General features: G+C 37.8%; 1 protein-coding gene across 1 annotated transcript in view; it reads left to right on the forward strand.

Annotated features, from left to right (window-relative positions):
• The window catches only part of pafah1b1a (platelet-activating factor acetylhydrolase 1b, regulatory subunit 1a), a 95,666-nt gene that overhangs the window by 15,593 nt on the left and 59,419 nt on the right, over positions 1-20,654 (forward strand). Inside the window, exon 2 of the mRNA XM_063031761.1 lies at positions 9,430-9,659. Within this exon, the coding sequence (XP_062887831.1) occupies positions 9,628-9,659 (32 nt within the window). The 5' untranslated portion in view covers positions 9,430-9,627. The remainder of the gene's footprint in view (positions 1-9,429; positions 9,660-20,654) is intronic.

A 20,654-nucleotide genomic window follows, 5' to 3' on the forward strand; every position in this document is an offset into this window, starting at 1 on the left:
CAACATTGTGCACAAGTGCCATCAGTGCCAAGCATATACAGACCAAACTTGGAATAAAATTAAAAGCTAATCAGATGGAATAAAGGAGCTAAGTGGTGGTGATGCAGGGCTCTTATAAGCATTCAGGAAGTAGACTTGGATGAAGTTAAACGTATAATATTCAGGTAGAAAACCTTAATTAGACCACATTTTGCCAGTGACACTCAGAGCTTGAAATAATAAGTCTTTGATTTGATTGTGATGGAGATGTGTGGTGGAGAGCCTATGACTGGTTATCACAGCCTGGTAGGGAAACACCAATGTGTGTTGTGAGTATTGTGGATACTCACAACACACATTATAATCATTTTAAAGGATTACAAAAATCATCCCTTTTTTAATTGCTGTCAGTTACATTATTGGTCTTGAGAACAGGGATTTTTAATTCGGGGTAAGCTTTAAAGATTTAACAGAAATATTTTAAATGTTAAATATGCAGTATTGGTTGTATGGAAGTGTCGAATTTGGCTTGATAGGAAAAATGAAAGATTTGTGTCCAAGAGCGCTCCATATGTAAGATTGTTCTACGTAGAGTTGTAGAAGCTTAAACTGGTGGCTTAAATGATTGCAAATTCTCATTAGCAAGACATTTGTGGGATCTGTAATTCCCTGGAACCTGTTAGAGAAATTTTCCAGAATTATTTATTTTGATTTAGCTTATTTTGGTATATTTTCAGTACTAATTTGGATAGTAAAGATACTCATTATAGATCAACAATTATCTACTAGGTTAGAAGGTTGTGTATTCCCATCTCACTCCTGAGACATGAGCATATAATGTTGCCTGAGAGTTCAGTTCAGTGCAGTATTGAGGAAGTGTCATGCTTGAAGTGCTTTTTCTAGAAAGTCTTAACCAACACAGTCTTCTCTTGTGGATACAAATGAACCAAATTCTTGTTGCTGTATTTTCAATGTTAATGCTCCACAATGACATTTTTGTAACAATTATTTGGTTATTATGTCATTGGTTGTGGAATCTTGCTGTGTGTGCAGGTTAACTCCTGCATTTTTCTACACAGCAAAGGATTTCAAGCATTGTCAGTATTGCAGTCTGGTTATTGTTAAAGGTACCATATTAATGTCATTTAGTCTTTGCAAAATATGTTATATACAGGTGTCCCCCGCTTTTCGAACGTTCGCTTTACAAAACCTCACTGTTACGAAAGACCTACATTAGTACCCTGTTTTCACTTTCAGAAGGTGTTTTCACTGTTACGAAAAAAACCAGCGCGCGCCCCAAGCAGCTGCTCTCCCCCGGATTCAGAACTGCATTCTCGCCGGCATTGCTTAAACACGTGCCTGTGAGCAGTCGTTTGCAAGATGAGTTCTAAGGTGTCGGAAAAGCCTAAAAGAGCTCGTAAGGGTGTTACACTTAGCGTAAAACTAGACATAATTAAGCGTTTCAATCGTGGTGAATGAAGTAAGGACGACGTGAGTTTGGCTTGTGGAAGCTGACGAAGATGATGTTGAAGAGGTTTTGGCATCCCATGACCAAGAACTGATAGATGAAGAGCTGATGCAATTGTAAGAGGAAAGGATAACAATCGAAACCGAATGCAGTAGTGAACGGACCAAAAGTGAAGTCGTCCAGGAACTGAACGTGAAGCAACTGCGTGAGATTTTCACTGCAATGATAAAGTACGACTTTAATTTTGAAATGGTACGTCAGTTTAGGGGATATTTGCAGGATGGTTTGAGTGCTTACAAAGAACTGTATGATAGAAAAATGCGCGAGGTTCAGCAATCAAGCAAGCCTTCCACATCAGCCACAGCAGACGACGAACCTCCACCTTCGACATCGAGGCGGTCAGTCATAGGAGAAGAAGAGCTGCCTGCTCTAATGGAAACACGACACCCCAGTGTCCCACCACCCCAAACCCCTGACCACGGACAGATACTGATTCGCGGAGAATGTAGCAGTAGCCCGGAGGCACACAGCACATCTTTAAGAAAAAAGCCGAAATAAACATGTTAATTAATTAGGTGTTGCCGGACATGTAATTGTCGGCCCAGATCAGAAGCGATGCAATCGGCACTGATCTGGGCCGACAATTACATGTCGGGCAGCACCTAATTAATTAGCATGTTTATTTCGGCTTTTTTCTTAAAGATGTGCTGTGTGCCTCCCGGCTACTGCTGCATTCCTGCACGCTTTGCGGATCGGTAACGGTTGGTGGCCCGGAAGGTGGGAGCCACTGCACCACCCAGCCCGCGACGACTCAGTCTAGCACACCATCATCAGTCTGCTCGGCGCTGTCCCGATTCCGGTAAGTGATACTACACTGTATATACATTATTTCTACTTTATGTAGTCTGTGTACTTTTAGGTGTTATTTGGTATGATTTGGTAGCTTCATAGCTTAAAGGTTACTGGAGAGAGTGTTCTTGCCAACAGCGCTTGCCTGAGATTTTCTGCCGATGACGCTTGCGTGAGATTTTCGCTACGGAGAACAGTTCAGTAATGATTGTGGGAAAGTATTTCTACTTTATATAGGCTGTGTATTTATCATATCATTCCTGCTTTTACTGTATGTTTCTGTTATTTTAGGTTTGATGTGTTATTTGGCATGATTTGGTAGGTTATTTTCGGGTCTGCGAACGCTCACAAAATTTTCCCATATAAATAAATGGTAATTGCTTCTTCGCTTTAAGACATTTCGGCTTACGAACCGTTTCATAGGAACGCTCTACCTTTGGATGGCGGGGGAAACCTGCATTAGGATTTCAAAAATCTGAAACAGACATTGTGAAGACATTGAATGTTCATTGTTTTAGTAACCAAATGGTATTCTTATTTCACTAAACATTCCTTGGGATTGTTTTTGTATTTTAACTAGTAGAGAAGCACTTCTGTTTAAAGTTGACTTACCTTGTCCACTTACCTGTGGTATAGATATTTCACCATACAATCTGCAGAAAGTACACTCAGTCATTTTATCTCAATGCATCTTATATTACTTTCCATATTTGCTGACTTGGCTCCTAAATGGCTTAGTTCTGACATTAGGGTTGTGGCAACTTGTTCTGCACTTCATTAGAGGAATTTGTTTCACAGCTTTAACATTAAATCATAAACACCTCAGTGTAATCATCCTTAATCTGTAAATATTGCAATTTAAGCCAGGTCCATGCAATCTTATAAATTAAGTTTTTCATCCTTGGTATGATTTTTGTTAATCTGGTCTGTGACTTCTCCAGGACTTGGCAAATGCTGCATCAGCTGTAGTTTGAAAACACCAAGACCTACTTTGACTTGTCTAATGAAGTACCCTGCTTTTCAGATTCCTCCTACCCAGGCAGAGCTCAGTGCTACCGCACAGTGCCTCTGAGGTGATTTTGGTAGCAATGAGTCTAGTTCAGTAGTGTGCATTTGCCAAGAAGGTTTTGGAAAGAAATGCAACTGTCTAGATTCATGCCAAATAGCTACACATCATGGTATTTAGTGTTGTACGGGCTGTTGCTATGGATGTCACAAAAGGTACAGCAATTACTGCTAGAAGATGAGCAATGATGAAACTATCCTTTGTTCTGAAGCTTGTTACAATTCCAGAATTAGGTTCTATCTGTGACTGGGTATTGCAGACCAGTACCTTTCTATGGTTGTACGGTTACATAAGAAAGGGTACACTCTAGCTCGCTGCAGCGACTGCAAAGGCTATATGGGAAAAGTATAAAGCCCTCCTACATTGCACACTGAAGTGCGAGATCTGTATAAAACCTTAAAGTTTTCCTTAAGTAATATTTTTTGGGGAAAAAATTGATGTCATGCTAATGAAGTATAAATTATGCAGTTGAATGTGGCATGCATCGTAAGTGACAACATGTGAGTACTACGCACTAATGCCAGTTTTACAAATAAAATATACTTTTGAATCAAACAACAGGAATTCTGCAGATGCTGGAAATTCAAGCAACACACAGCAACTTTGATGTGTGTTACTTTTGAATCAAAGCAGTTAGAGCTCTGACATTGAGAATCTGATGGTGCTTTGAATTTAAATTCTGGCTCTTTCTATATTTGTACGTTTTGGAAAAAGTAAAAAAAAAATCAGATATTTTCATAATCTATAGCAACTTGGATTTCAAATTCTCATATGTTCTCTAATCTCAGTTGTGGCATCATTGGTATATAAATATCTGGGTATAAGTGGGAAAAGTCAATGAAGCATTTCTGATTTTCTTGAGTCTTATTCACATTAGCTGGCAAATAAAACCATGACTTTTAACTTGATTTTTTGAGTAAGGTACTAGAAATTGCATGGGAACCGTTGACTGTAAGGAGTTAAGAATTGGTTCAAACTCCTGGCGATCCCTGTGGTCTAGTGGACCTGACCATAGTGTCTTAAAGCAAATGGTTACTGAGATACTTGATGCTTTTGCTAGATTTGGAGAAGTTTCAGTTAGATTAGAATATAGAATTCTTTCTTTTCCCCAAAATGTAGAAAGCAAGGAGGTTGTTGTTCAGTCTTTTAAGTCGAGTCCGACTCTTCGTGACCTCATGGACTCCTGCACACCAAGCCTTCTTGTTGGAAACTGCCTCTCTAAGATCCCCCAAGGTCATATACATTGTCTTATTTATCCATCTTAGCCTCCGTCGTCTTTTCCTCCTTCTACCTTCTGTTTTACCTAACATGAGTCTTCTCCAAGGAATCTTGTCTTTTCATGATATGGCCAAAATATTTGAGCTTTTGTCTCATAATCAAGCCTCCTAGTGAGCAGTCTGACTGTATTTCAAGTATTGACTTGTTGAATCTTCTTGCTGTCCAATGAACTCTTAACACTTTCCTCCAGCATCCAAGTTCAAGGGTGTTGATTCTTTTATATTCTGCCTTACTGTCCAACTCTCACAACCATACATCACAAAACTGGAAATACCATAGACTTGACTGTACGGATCTTTGTAGACAATGTTATGTCTTTGCTCTAGAGTATTTTATCTAAATTTGCTATTGTTGCCCTCCATAGAAGTAAGAAGTAAATATAGAAGGAGAGGAATAAGCAGTCAATGTTTTGAGCCAAGCCCCTTCACCGGGACTGCTAGCTTAACTTCTATCAATGGAAACCATTGCTGATTGTTTTTACAGGGGGAAAAAATAAGGTAACCAGGCAGAGTGTGTGATGTTTTTTGAAAAGGAAGTATATTTGACCAAGTTATTAGGGTTTGTGGAAGAACAACAAGTTGTGGTTTGATAATATACAACTGTTTATTGCAGAAGATACATATTCATGGTGCAAAGGATAGCAAAGGTCAAAGACTGACTTCCAATAAGAAACTGAGTACATGTAAGTAAAAATCGATCTCAGCTTGGCAACATATGAGAAATGGTGTGCCACTAAGATCAGTACTCAGAGCTAAATTTTTTACAATTTGTGTGAATCAGGTGAAGGTATCATTGCTAAATATAATAATAAAAAGTAAGTATATCATGCACATGATTGGAGGAAGATTTAGAGTTACATGGGTGAGTTAAGAGGGAGGGGAGATATCTAGCAAATGTAGCATAATGTAGAGGAAAATGTGAAATTGTCCATTTTGGCAAGAAAAATAATAAAGTGAACTATTAATATGATCTTTGTCCTAATGCATGAAAGGCTAGTAAGCAGAGACATGAGATAATTAGGAAAGCTAATGTCAATATTCTTAATTGCAATGGGAATTGAATATAAAATTGGCCATGTTCCAGTCATAGGCCACTGATAAGACCATCTGGAGTAATGTGTACAGTATTAGTCTCAAAGTATGTAAATGCAGTGGAAGCAGTTTAAAGACTTACTAGCTTATTAGAGGGATGATATTTTTGGGAAAGATAAGCCAGGTTGCACCTTTATCTGCTGCAGTTTATTTAGAAGAATGAGGAGCACCTTGATGTAATTGTATAATTCTGAAGGACCTTGTTATTAATTTCTTTCCCCTTGTCAGCGTATCCAGACCATGGTTAAGAATAATGGATCACCCATTTAGGTTGGTGCTGGCTACAGCACAGAAACGGGCTCTTTCGCCTGTAATGTCTGTGGCTGACCACAGTGCTAATTTAGATTAATACCATGTGTCTGCATGTGGTCTGTAATCCCTCTCATTCCTACCCGTTAAATGTTGCTATCATATCTGATTCCACAATTTCCCCAAGCATTTCATGCACTTACCACTTCTCAAAAATCATCTTTAAACTGTGCCCCTTTCACCTTAAAGTAGTATTTGACATTTCTAACCTGGGAAAAAAGACTCTCAACTGTATACACAATCTGTGACCCTTACAATTGTATATACTTTTACCAGGTCATCAGCTTCTGATGCTCCAGAGTAAATAGAGTTTGTCCAACTAATCCAGGCAGTATCCTGATAAACCTCTTCTACAGCCTCTGCAGAACTCACACATCCTTCCTGTAAAGCGGTGACCAGTTGCATACATTATTCCAATTATGCCTTAACCAAAGTTTTATATAGCTGCCACATTACTCCCTTACTCTTGTACTCAGTGCCTTAATTAGTAAAGGCAGTTTAGATACCTTTACCATCCTATCTACTTGTGCAGCCACTTCCAGATATTATCAATCCATCTATTGCATAGTTGAGGTACAGTTTCTCTTAAGGATCTTGAGCTTTTGGAATTATGTCCCTCAAATGTTGTTACCTTTACTTTTAAGACAGAGATAAATAGATTTTTACTAAGAGGGCTGAAAAATCACTGGTGCTGGGCAGAAATATGGAGTTATGGTTTTAACTAGATAAACCATGAGCTTATTAAATGGTGGAGCAGACTCAAGGGACCTGCTCCTAATGAGAATGTTTTTCTGACCTTTTCATCTAGTATCAATGCAGAGATCAAGTTGTTTAATTGTGTCATTAGTACTCAATGATGAACACAGCTGATTTGTGGTAGTCAGAGTTGAAATTGCAATGTTAATGTTAAGATGTTGATCTTAAATGATCATTTAGTGTCAGCGTGTGGACGGGCAGTATTGCAGTTGCTCACCTTCAGTTATCCTGAGAATATGGTGATGCGTGCCTGCTGTGATCTGCCCAACTTTGTTAGCCTGTGACATTTTTTCTTTGTTCTCTTTAATTGTAGTTAAGCAATTGTGTTGCTAGGCCATATGTGAAGATGGGAATCATATTTTTTGGAGTTCTATATGCATCCCTGGGTATTGAACAGGTTCTGTTTTTACAGACATCAATTTGATTTTTGTAAGAAATGCACAAAATTCTTTCTATGGTAACCACAACTCAACAGTATTATAATGAATGACATCAAAAGCACAAGACTGATTTGAAAGATTAATTACTAAACGTGGAGAGAGAGGGGAAATTAGTTCTTCCATTTGTAAGAATAAATGTATGTATGTGTTAGACTTTTCAAATTTGATATTGCAAGTACACATTTGTGTGTAGGAGTGTTCGAGTGTTTGTCACCTTGAGACATTCTGTATCCTGAACAAGTTGATTCCTGAGCAGTGTTGATTTGCTGATCCAATTGATTTGCTGAAGAATGTTTGTTAATAGTTATATTTTACAGCAATATATATTTTTTAATTGCTCTGATTCGATAAAACCAAAAGTTTCAGATTTTACCAACTATGTAGGGACATGGAGTGATTGTTGATTCGTTGTTGAAAAGGAAGGTAGATTTTAGTAGCCATGTGCACAGGGTGAGAATCTGATAGACTGATTTCAGAATAGAATGAGTAAAATTTGAAGAATTTCAGTTAAGGGGGTCATTTTGACATTGGTACCGAATTTCTCTGGGCTGCTTGCTGTTCAAGTTCTGTTTCTCCACATTTTATTTATGCATATTTGATGGTTTATTTTAAAATACATATTGTGGAATTGCTTGAATATTCACTAACATAGAGATGGCATTATAAATCTGATGCTTAGTACACTTGTATTTTACCTTCCAAATTATCTCAATATGAAGTTTGAGATCAGACTAGAGATGAAATGAAAGAGCAGCATGGCAATTATTTTACAACGTGATCAAGAAACACCATGTTAAAGGAATGAAAGTAAGTTCTCATTGTACAGTTTCAATATTGAGAAGGATAACACCAAAAATAAGATATTTATAAAATAACGTGGCAGAACTAGGCTTTACTGCCACTTTTGGAACTGGTCTGCCATTCAACAAAGTCATTGTCAACTTTTACATCTGAATATTGAAATTATTTCATCAACTCTTTATGCTGGTGATCAGGCCGAATTTCAGACATTCTAGCAAGGGGAGAGCCGAAGTGAATGGTAGTTCAAACTGTATATTGATCTATCAGCAGCTCACAAATGTACTGAGTGTACTATATTCGATTTTCCTCCAGAATGTCATATTTTCCTCGAGTTGGCAACAGTGTGCTCTTAACCTGTTGAAATATATTGAACAAAACATTTTTATTTCTTTGGTTTTCATTTGGGTGCAGATGATTTCATTTTATTTGGATGTGTGTAATTTTCCTCATTTTAAATTGACAGAATTAGCCTTTTTTCCAAGCAATAAAACTTTATTACTGGGTTATAAATTTGTGTAATAAGTATGTTTACAGAAGAGCAGTTTGTTAAAGCAGTGTTTGGGGAAAAAAACATTATAGAATGCTGTCAAATATTGATGTACCTTAATTGATAGCCCCATCCTACATGCAGTCACTGTGACCACTACATTCACTCTTCCATTACCCAGTCATACCTGGTGTTTTGGCACCTGAAGTTACCTTACTATTTGTTGAGATTGTGGGGTATAATTCCGACCCTGAAATATTTTGACAGCTGATTAAGCTACATCATCCTTTACCCTAAATCTCCCAACTGTAAAAAAAAGTTGCAGATGTCTCTTCATGCAGGTGGAAATACATTCAAAGAATGTTAAAACTGGTGGCTTTAAATTTTAAAGAATTGAATTTGAATTGGTTAATTATTATCGCATATACCAACATATGAACATTTCTTCCAATGTGGATTTTTTTTGCCATTTGTGCTCTTGTTAACTATGATTTTTTTTGCTAAAATTATTAGCACCAACTCTGAGAAATCTTTGGTGTAAACATGCACCTAAACACTGCCATTCTCCAATGTTCTTCAACCACATCTTCAACTTCCATTTCTGGTAACATTTATATACAGTACTCAGTTGTTTCAAAGATGTCAGTATATTGGAGTGTAACCATCTATATCTCAATGAGTATGGATAGTGATATTTCTATGGCCAACTGTCACTGCCATTAGCTTAAATCCTACTGAAAATATTTGGAGCATGTTATTGTACGTTCATTTCTGCCTTCAAAACAGTTACAGCAATAAGGTGGTGAAGTTTTTTAAAAAGTATATTCAAATTTGCAATGGCTGTTAAACAATCACTGTCATTCAGAACGTGTTGTCTAATTTATATTTTCTAATTTAATTTACAGGTGAAATGAATTTTGGGTGTTGAATGTCACCAAGCCTCCCTTTGATTCTTGGATTTGGCTACTGCAAAGGTGTTTTGGATTGGCAGAGGGCCACTGTGTGGCAGTACTTAACAAATTAGGAGTTTGCAAGGAATTTGGATCTCCCGTGGAGGAGGCAGCAGCTGCTGTACAAATCAGACCTGATTTCACACAATCAAAATGGTGTTGTCACAGAGACAAAGAGATGAACTGTAAGTACTCCAGGAAGAGAACCTTATTGCATTAGTATGAGATTGAACTAGTGCCTTCTCGTCTACCATCTATTTATTGTACGTTTATTTTTAAAATTGAAATTGCAGTTTCTGACTCCAGCATCAGTTATCTTAATTCTAAAGGACATGAAGCATGATCAGTGAATTTTAAGACTTGAGTTTTTGCTTGTTATTTGCACAGTGGTGCAGTTAAAACTATCATTGATGCCTGAAATATTTAAGTTTATCTGCAGTAAATTGCTGCTTTTCAGAATGGAATAATTTAATGCCACTGCAAGTTTGAAAAGTTAAATCTGAAATTTACTTAGAAGTCCTGTTGTTTTAATGTTGCTTAATTTGAATTACACAATAGATTTTCAAAAGAAAAGTAAATCAGATTTTAATCAATGTAATATAAGGTATCTCCTTGGTACTGCATTGGAGTTTCAAGTCTACTCTAAATTGAAGGGTTTAGACAGTTGAGGAAGCAAAATAAAGTAATAATCTGTGATTAAATATTTAATATTATCCAATGTATGTAGCATATTCACATTGTTAAACCTACTGATGCCACAGCTGAAAAAAGACAAAGTGATCATTTTATATGGGCCTATGTATTTAATTTTACTTGTAAACTTGCAACTTGTCCAAAGGATACATTCAACTAGTTTTTTGTTTGATCACTGAAACAACCCAGTGGTGTAATCTTATCTTTTGTTTGGCAATGCTGAAGGATGTGAGATGGTATTCTGCAAAGCTGCAATGCAGAGATGTGATTAAACCTCCACCCGTTAAACTCAATTGCACAGTTAGTAGTTTGAATTCAACTGTTTATTTTGGTACCAACTAGAAAGTGAAGCTTGTATTAAACAAAAATCTTCAATTTCTCTGTACAAATGAGATTTATAGTGATATAACAGTGAGTAATATTGGAATAGTAATTATCTTGATTGCTATTAACCTGAGAAGAAACACTTTGATTTTCATGCACATCTGCAGACTGTTTGGGGTTAGATTGAATCTAAACTACAATAAGCATGAGTATAAAATATTTACCTAAACCCTTTATTGTGCTGAATTTGTAGTTGAATTAAAGACACTAGTGAAAGGTGTCCTTATTTAAACTCTTAATTACAAAAGCAACCATTCACATCTTGCTCAGCGTAATACCTGCCAAGATACATAGTGATAAGACTCGGGCAAACTTATGACTTCCTTCTGTTCCCTGAATCCCACACTCGAAGCTTTCCTTGCAAGTGTTGGTTCTAGATCTCTGGAACCGCATGGAAACATGGGATTGCAAAGTACTGTAAGGAGTTAAATAGTGTTTTCATGAACAATTTCCCGTCTAATATTGCCTAACGATATAGGACCAAATTGATAATCTAGTGCAGTGACTCGTCTAGTGACTCATATTGAGCAAGTTGGGTACAAAGAGCATGTACGTATGTACGGTCTTTTAAAATTAGGAATTATTCTCCATTTTAGGTACTTTTTTTTAAGGTTATTATTTCTAAACCGTTGTGCCCCTTCCACATTTCCCCACTACCAGAGATTCCTGTTAAAGTCTGGTTTCAAAGTACTGATTGGCCTTGGAAACTGCTTAAATTATTAATATTTGAACCTAGATGGGCAGTTTGACTGCTTTAAGAAATAGAATAACTAAATAGAGAAAGACATGTTTGATTATTTTCTAATCCAAAATAAAGATACAGGTTCACGATCTCTTGTCTGAAATCCAAAAAGCTCTGAAATCCGCAGCTTTTATCGCCAACAGCTGATGTCACTCAGGTGTGACGTGGCAGCACTAGCAGAGGCCGCCAGACGTCAGTTGTGGCTCAGCGCTCGTACTGGTTACACGTGCATTTGCTGTTTGCTGATATTTTGTGTCCATTGTTGACTTTGTTTAATTTCACTTGTGAAAATGTCAAAAAGAACTGCAGATACCTCTATGGGTAACAATGAGAAGGGAGCATCTATCATTATCAATAACGCAGAAAGTGGAGTTATTGCAGAAGCTTGATCGTGGTGTGTCTGTGCAGTGTCTTACTGAAGAATATGGTGTCGGAACTACCACTGTATATGCTTTAAAGAAACAGAAAGACAAGTTACTGAAGTTTTATAGTGACAATGACGTTCTACATTTATTGCAATAAGTCATTTACTATGTTTGATTCGGTTCGTTTGAAGCTGTATATTTTTGTTTTATTGAATTTTTTTTTCTTGTCATTATTCCCTAAGCAGTACAGTATAACAACTATTTACATAGCTTTTACATTTTATTAGGTATTATAAGTAATCTAGAGGTGATTTAAAGTATACGGGAGGATGTGCATAGGAACCAATAAGGAGGGATTCTGAAATCCGAAAAATTCTGAATTCAGAAATGCAACTGGCCCCAAGGATTTCGGATAAGGGATTGTGGACCTGTAATTTAAAGTACGGTAACTTGCTCGAATTATCCTTCTGAATTCAAAGGAATCAGTTCCATTCATTTAGCTACCATCGAGCTTGGGCACCTTTGCGGTTGATATTTGGCAACAAGATTTCTTCACTAAGTTATCAAAGAACTTTGGACTGCCTGAGATGTATGTTTATTGGTAATTCAAATGATTGTACTTTATCGGTAATTGTGCTGTACTCACCCAATAGAGAATCAAACTTTTATAATGAATAATTTCTTCAGTATGTTGATAAGAATCACGTTTTAAATTTCTTAGTTTTGTTCATTACATTTGTGAGCTACAGATTCCATACCCGGAGAATTGTTGTTCTTATTATGCCTATCATATGAATTTACTGTAAAGGTTTTATTCAGTTTGCTGTTCAAGACATGACAGAATTGAAAATTAACTCAGGATGCGAATTATTGCGGAAATGAACAAGCTAACTACTGGAGAAACTTGACAGGTTGAACAAAATCTGTATGGGGGGTGGGGTGAGGGGGCAATAAGGAATTGATTTGAGTTTCTCCAGCAGTTTGTTTTTTTTTCCCTCCAGTTGCCAACCTCTGCAGTCTTTTGTATCTCTGCTCTAAAAAAAATTCTGCCATCCTGCGCAGTAAAAGTTTTGCAGTCTAAACACAAACTGCAGATTTGAACATCAGAATAAAATAGAAAATGCTGAAATTATTCAGCAGCTGAAGCACAATCTGAAAAGAAAGAAAATCCTGATAGTTTCAGATCCTTATCTCCGAAATAGAGGAAGAAAAGGTTAGAAATTAATCATGTTTTATTTTGTAGAGAAGGGTAATTAGTGTGGACAGAACAAAGGGAAAGTGTGGGATAGGATGGAGACAAAGAGGGAGTAAATAACTAGTACTTGTGCTGGCTCTTGAAGCTTTTAATGGTGACTGATCTAAATGGAGAATGTGTAAATTAGGACAGAGAAAAAAATTGAAAATGGAACTGAAATATATATAATTACTGGAAGTTTAAAGTAAAAGAACATCCTAGTAATAGCCAGGAAGTCAGATAGCATCTATAGAGAGAAAATTAGGTTGATGTTGCGAATTCCCGATTTTTCATTGCATTTGAGAACTGGAAAGCTTGGCAACTGCCGCAGTGGTCGCATGAAATGGTTGAATTCAGTGTTAAGCCCTGAGAGCAGTAATGTCCATTTGGGAAAATAGAAATATGCAAAAGTAGAGACAATCATTAATAATTCAGTACCAATTGTGATTCTTCAGATAGTTAACCAGTCCACATCCAAGTGGAATAAGCCTGGATATTATACCACACAATTGCTGGCACAATAGAAATACCTAGTTATCTCTACTCTGACATTGCATCATTTGGAGTTACTATTGATGAGATTCTGATTTGGAGTAGCTATGTATTCAATTAAGGTAAAAGCAGCAGTTTGAGGCTAGGAATTCTGAGACAAGTAACTCACCTCCTGCAAGGCTCCTGTTAAAAGTGTGATCATCCACTTGTCTAGATGAGTGCAGCTTCAACAGCAGTTAAGCACAAACCCTTGCAGGACAAAGTGAGTCACTTGATAGGAACCCCATCCATAACCATTCACACACTCCAGCACTGATGCACGTTACTGTGCACTTGTAATGCTACTGTGACACTGTAATTTCCCTTGGAATCAATAAAGAATCTGTCTGTCTATCTAGCAATTTGTGTCATCTAAAAGATGGACTACAGCAAGTGGCCAACACTCCTTAGTCAGCAGTTTTCAAACCCACTATCTCTGAACAGCTAGAGAAGACAGGGGCAGCAAGAGCATGGAAGTTCACCACTTGGATCTTGATCTCTAAGCCACATATTATCCCGACGTGGAAATATGTTACTGTTCTCTCACCAACACTAGGTCAGTACCCTGAAACTCTTTTCTTAACTGCATTGGGAGTACACAAGTGTATTTAAGGAGGCAGTTGGTCTCCATCTTGAGGACAATATGAATGGCTGATTAAATGCTGCCTCAGCCTGCAAAGCCCACATGAATGATTTTTAAAGTTCCTCGAACTTGCATTGCACTTCATTGAAAAAATTTAAGAGTACAAAGATAGAGATCAGAGGGGAATGAAGAATTAAAGGAACAGGAAACTGGAAGCTTAGTTCTTGTTGGCTGATTGGAGATGTTATGCAAAGCAAAAACATCTTTGGTGTAAAGACAGGTTCATAAGAACCAAATGCAATAAACTAAATTGGGCAAAAAAAAAGTGAATTGCTGGCTTTAAACATGAAAAAGTCTGCAGATGTTGGAAATCCAAAACAACGCACACAAAATGCTGGAGGAACTCAGTAGGTCAGGTAACGTCTATGGAAATAAATAAATAGTCGACATTTCAGGCCAATATCCTTCTTCAGGACTGAACGGCTGAGTTCCTGCAGCATTTTATGTGCAATGCTTTGAATTGCTGACTTGCATGGGAAGAATGGTGGATAGGAAGGGAAGAGGGAAAAGGGTAATCATTCTGAATATTTTATAAAGTTCTTTTGGTGACTTGAGTGAAGATTATAGTATCAGAACCATAGAAAAATGCAGCACAGAAACAAGCCCCTTCAACCCATTTAATCTGTGCTGAACCATTTAAGCTGCCTAGTCCCATTGACCTGCAGCCAGACTTTAGCGCGCCATACACCTACTATCTATGTAACTACTGTTGAAGTTGAACTCGTGTGCACCACTTGCAACTTCTTCCACATTTTCACCACCCTCTGAAGAGGTTTCCTCTCATGATCCCCTTAAACAGTTTACCTTTCATCCTTAACCCAGAGCTCTAGTTGTAGCCCAATCCGTCCTCAGTGGAAAAAGCCGACTTACATTTACCTTACCTATACCCCTTATAATTTTGTATCCCTCTATCAAATCTCCCCTCAATCTTCTGCGTTCAAGGAATAAAATACTAAAATTCAGGAAATAGCAAAAGTGAGTTGCAAATTAGTTGTCATTAAGCTTGAGCTCCTGAGCACCAAATAAAGAAAAGTTGTAAAAATGATATAGGTAATCATTAGCAACACACATCAAAGTTGCTGTTAAACGCAGCAGGCCAGGCAGCATCTCTAGGAAGAGGTGCAGTCGACGTTTCAGGCCGAGACCCTTCGTCAGCGTCGTGAGTCCTGACGAAGGGTCTCGGCCTGAAACGTCGACTGCACCTCTTCCTAGAGATGCTGCCTGGCCTGCTGCGTTCACCAGCAACTTTGATGTGTGTTGCTTGAATTTCCAGCATCTGCAGAATTCCTGTTGTTTAGGTAATCATTAGCATTGTGTTTCTCTTAATGTGAAAAATTGACAGTTTAGTGGATAAAGTCTGCTCACATTTACCCAATGTGTACCCTTCCTAATTTTGTATGCTTCTATCAAATATCCCCTCAATATTCTACGTTCCAAGAAATGAAGGCCTAACCTATTAACAAAAACAAGCTTGATGAATGAATGAATGAATAACATTGATGCTAATGACTGTAATTATTCTTACCACTGTTAGAGATACTTAATGCAATTTAATTTCAAGGTCTCTACTTGATTGAGTTACCTTCTGCCTCCTACTGCATCTCCAACTATTTATTTGTTCCACTTTCCTCAGAGCTCACTTATGGTGATACTCCAGTGGGATTCCTCCCATTACCTTTTGTTCTGTCAATTTCAGTTCATGTCAATGTTATCTTTGGAGAGAATATCTTAACCCTTCTTTAGGTTATTGTAGCTAATCTTTGTTTATGCCCTTTTATTTTACTGTTCTGTTTAATTTCTATACACCTGGATCCAAGTCTGTTTGACTAAAATGTCAAAGCCTGTAATGGAGAAGATTGGATCTTAGACCTTTTCCCCCAGCTTCAAGATATAGGAACTTTTCAAGTGCATGTACAATAATTGTTGATTTTAAAGTTCAGGAAATAGCAAAATTGAGTTGCAAATTAGCTGTCATTAAGTTGGAACTCTTGAGTACCAAATGAAGAAAGGCTGTCAAAAGAAATTAGGTGATCATTAGCATTGCATTTTTCCTAATGTGAAAAATTGCTAGTTTCGAGCTTTACAATAATTTTTTTTCCAAAATCTGATACTTTGCTTTCTTCTGAATGTAATAAGTTGTGCTTAGATCTTCAACAGGAACTGTGGCAATAAAACTTGATTTCAATGAGATCTGTTTTATTTAAAATAGCAGTTGAAATTCCAATAAAAAGTAAGTAACTTTTTGCTATATTAGAAAATAGAAATGTACAGCACATTACAGGCCCTTGGGCCCACAATGTTGTGCTGACTATGTAATCTACTCTAGAAACTGCCTAGAATTTCCCTAGTGCAGAGCCCTCTATTTTTCTAAGCTCCATGTACCTATCTAAGAGGTTCTTAAAGGCCCTATTTTATTGGCTTCTACTACCGCCGCCGGCAGTGCATTCCATGCATCCACCACTTTGTGTGGAAAAACTTACTACTGACATCCCTCATTTCCAAGCACCTTAAAACTATGCCCACTCGTGTTAGCCATTTCAGCCCTGAGAAGCAGCCTCTGGCTCTCTACACCAGGGGTCCCCAACCACTGGGCCGCAGACTAGTGCCGGGCCGCAAAGCATGTGCTACCGGGCCGCGAGGAAACGATATGATTTGGCGATATGAGTCAGCTGCACCTTTCCTCATTCCCTGTCACAGCTACTGTTGAGCTTGAATGTATGCAAGGTCATTACACCGCGTCATCCATGTCAGCGTGGGAAGGAGATCAACTCCTCGAGCTTGCAAATGACGACGGGCTGAAAGGTATGTTTGACATAACATCTTTGCCGGCATTCTGGATCAAAGTCAAGCCACGAAAGCACTGAAAACGTTACTTCCATTTCCAACATATCTTTGCAATGAATGCAATGAAAACTAAATTGCAGAATAGACTGGACACAAGGAACCCCCTTCGAGTATCGCTGTCTCCCATCACTCCTCGATGGCGCTGTCTTGTTGCAGCGAAACAAGCCCAGGGCTCCCACTGATTCAGCGATATTGGTGTGTTGCAATGATTTTATATGTTCATACGGGGAAAATATGTGCTGTGTGTTTAATATCCAAACATTGCTTAAAATGTTATGATGCTATTGACTTAAGTGACATGCAGTAATTGACTTCATCACTATATTTATGTAATATGCGCTGTGTGTTTAATATTAAATTCGTTAGATAAACCCTTTTAGAAACGAAATTGGGTGTATTAGCCACTAAAAAGTGACTTATAGTTGACTTATCTTCTATATTCCGGTCATGATTACCACCCCCCCCCCCACCAAAATAGAATCGCCAAAAACGATTTGTAGGGAAAAAAATCGGCACATTCATGCACGCGCACACACGTACCCGTGCAAGACTTCATGGTAATTGTAGTCTTCTCTGAGTAAACACAATGTATTTGACGGTTACTCTTGTCCGTTGGCAGCCCTCCCCCACCCCGGTCAGCCGGTCCGCAGTGCAGAAAAGGTTGGGGATCCCTGATCTACACGATCAATGCCCCTCATCATCTTTTACACTTCTGTCAGGTCACCTCTCATCCTCCGTTTGCTATATTGTGCTTGGTTAGTGCAAGTTCATGTGAAACAAGTGCAGTAAGTCATTTCCATATTTTCTATCCCTTAACAGAGGAAGGGTCTGTCAATTGTAGGCACCAAGCATGATTTATTTTGCTATATTTATTCTGATTCCTTAGTTGGAACTGTATGTCTTAATAACTATTATCAAATAACTCTTAATTTTTTAAAGAAATCTTAACAAAGACGATGTGAAATAGTAGTAATTTTCTTTACTTTTCTCAGATCCACTGACTTTGAGCCTTGAGTCTTAGTCCCATGCATATGCAGTCAAATGCAAAACTTTTAGGTATTGTTGATTATGCTGATGTATTTGTGACTAATCTTTTGCTGAACTCCACTGTTAGTGCCATGTTGATGGGATTCCTTGGCATTATGAAGAGAATTTCTAGGCTGGAGATAAGGAGGAAAAGTTTGTTTTATTTTTTCGTTTAGTCCTTTCAATAATTTACTGGTGTTTTAATTAAAGATTTTTTTTTAACATCCATTAATATATGATAGTTTCTGATTGTTTGAAAATTGGTGCCGTGGTCATCGTTGTTGAGGCTGCTGTCCTATGAATCTGGATGAGTAATTTTGTAAATGATATATGCTGCAGCCTTTTGTGTTCCTGTGGTGATGGGAATGAATATTCCTAGAGGTAGATGTGATACCAGTTCAGCAGGCTGCTTTGTCTTGAATGCTGTGCAGCTTTTAAAGGCATGTTGTGGCTATGCTTGTCCAAGCAAGTAGAAGGTATAGAAAAACATAATAGAAGCAAGAATAGGCCACCCAGCCCTCGAGCCTAGCCTGTCATTCAACATGATCATGGTTGATGTGCCCAGGTAAAATGCACATCAAACTTGTTTAGTCTCACAAATTCCATCCCAGGATTTAGTCCGGTGACTCTCTTTTGGACTGTCACCAGTACTCGACAGCTTTGGGCTCCAGATAATGGAGCCCAAAGCTGCCAAGTACTCCAAATGTGTCCTCACCAATACCCTGTGCAATTGTAACAGAACTTCCCTATTTCTATGCTCCAACCCCATTGCAATGAAAGTGAATATGCCATTTCTCTTTTAATTACTTGTCTCTTATTGATAACATTTTGATTCATGTGTAAAACTCCCAGATCTCTTTGTGCATAACTCATTTTCAGTCTCTTCCTGTTTATTCAACTTACCAAAGTGCATAACTCAAGCTCAGTGTTGAGAATATTCCAGCCTAAGCTTTAGCACTTTCATTTTGGGCCATGCCTGTGTTGAAGATTCAAATATTCATGGAATTACATTTTCTTGTTAGCTGTTTAATTGTCCTCAATTATTTACCACTGGATATTATATATTTACTATCACAGGACTGTTGAGTGATCATCTAATGTATTAGTTTAGGATGTCTATCAATTCTGTGTTTTCACTGTTTAACATGCATGTAGTCTTACGTAGCTATGCCAGGTTGGTAACATTTAGGGCTTTTCTGAATTGATCACATGGGTGTTATTGGGGTGTGTGTGCTAGTTGGGCTAGATTTGACTGTTATCATTACATCATTAAAAAAATTACAGATTGTTTTGGTCTCTTGACTTCAAAAACAAGACATCCTAAACACCACTACCCAAACTTACTGTGATCCCTTCGTGGTTTTGCTGATTCTTCTAAGTATATTTTTATTCGGCATGGACAAGCACTGATGCATTTGCTAAGTTCGTGATCAGAGGTTTCCTTGTCTGTGCCTGTCAATGTTATGAAGCCTCAAAGAGACTGGAATTAAGAGTTCTGTCAGGATTTCTCTGTCTCTATGGGCAACCATCTTTGGTGGGTTTGCCTGATGGCAGGACAGGATGTACATAGGGTTTGTGACAGAGGAGTTCTGTAAAGACTGATTTTTGAGAGTTAACATCAGGCTATTTCTTTACTTGCCTATAGGACAGCATTTCCAATTCAGACAATGTTTGTGTCGGACTTTGCAACACCCTCTTTGCAAACATATGTACCTATAATTAGGCAAAAAAAGTGTCTCCCAGTTATTGCTCGCAGTAAATCACCTCTGCATCAAAGAAACCAAAGGTAGATTGGATAACTGCAGATTGTAGTTATCCATTCTCCATTCCACTCCCAACTTGAACTGATTTGGACAGCCTGAATTATTCCAGTGATGCCAAGTGTAAGCTAAGGAGCAGCATCTCAACACCAGTCTGGAACTTTCACGACTTTGTAATGAATTTGAGTTTAAAAATTAACCTTTTTTTAATTTCCACATGCTTGGCTGCATCTTTGTATGGTTTGATGGTTTTTATTTCTCTTCTGTTGCTGACTTTTTTTTTATAACTTCCTTTGACAGATTTTCGTCTTACTCACCACACTGACACTCACACTGTTCTCTCCACACAAGTACAATATAAAATGCACTTGTTATCTCACTTTTTCATTCGGTTGAAAGGTGTTTCAAAATGTTGACTTTTATTCTCCCTGATCATGCTGCTTGATTTGAGTACTTCTAGCATTTTTGTTCTGCAGTTAAAAATGTTGGATTTGTAAGCACCATTTGTTCATAATGAAATGAATCCAAGATGTACAGTTCAATTCTGATTGATGATACAGAGGCTTTAAAGAGAATGGTTTACCAACAACATCAAAGGCTGCAGGCAGGTGGGAAGGATAAGAAGGGATATATATGTTTTTTCAGTTATGTAGGATGTTGTAATTGAGTTTGCAGAAGGCTTATCAGGGCTATTAGGAGATTGACAGCTTTATCAAAGAGTTTAAAGGAGGATATAGAAGTGGTGAGACAGTGTTCAGTGGATAATTTCTAGTTACCTCAGAAAACCCTTCATCTTTACCATACAATAATTCCAGCAGGTAGATTCATACCAGCAGAGGAAATAAATCATAAATAGAGCAGAAATAGTTATTGGTCCCTTGTGTTCACCTTGCCATTCAATGGCTAGTATTTTGCCTTTTTAGCCATTCTCCTGCACTAAGCTGATGTACATTAATTT

This window comes from Mobula hypostoma, chromosome 23 (assembly GCF_963921235.1).
Source record: "Mobula hypostoma chromosome 23, sMobHyp1.1, whole genome shotgun sequence".
NCBI lineage: Eukaryota > Metazoa > Chordata > Chondrichthyes > Myliobatiformes > Myliobatidae > Mobula > Mobula hypostoma.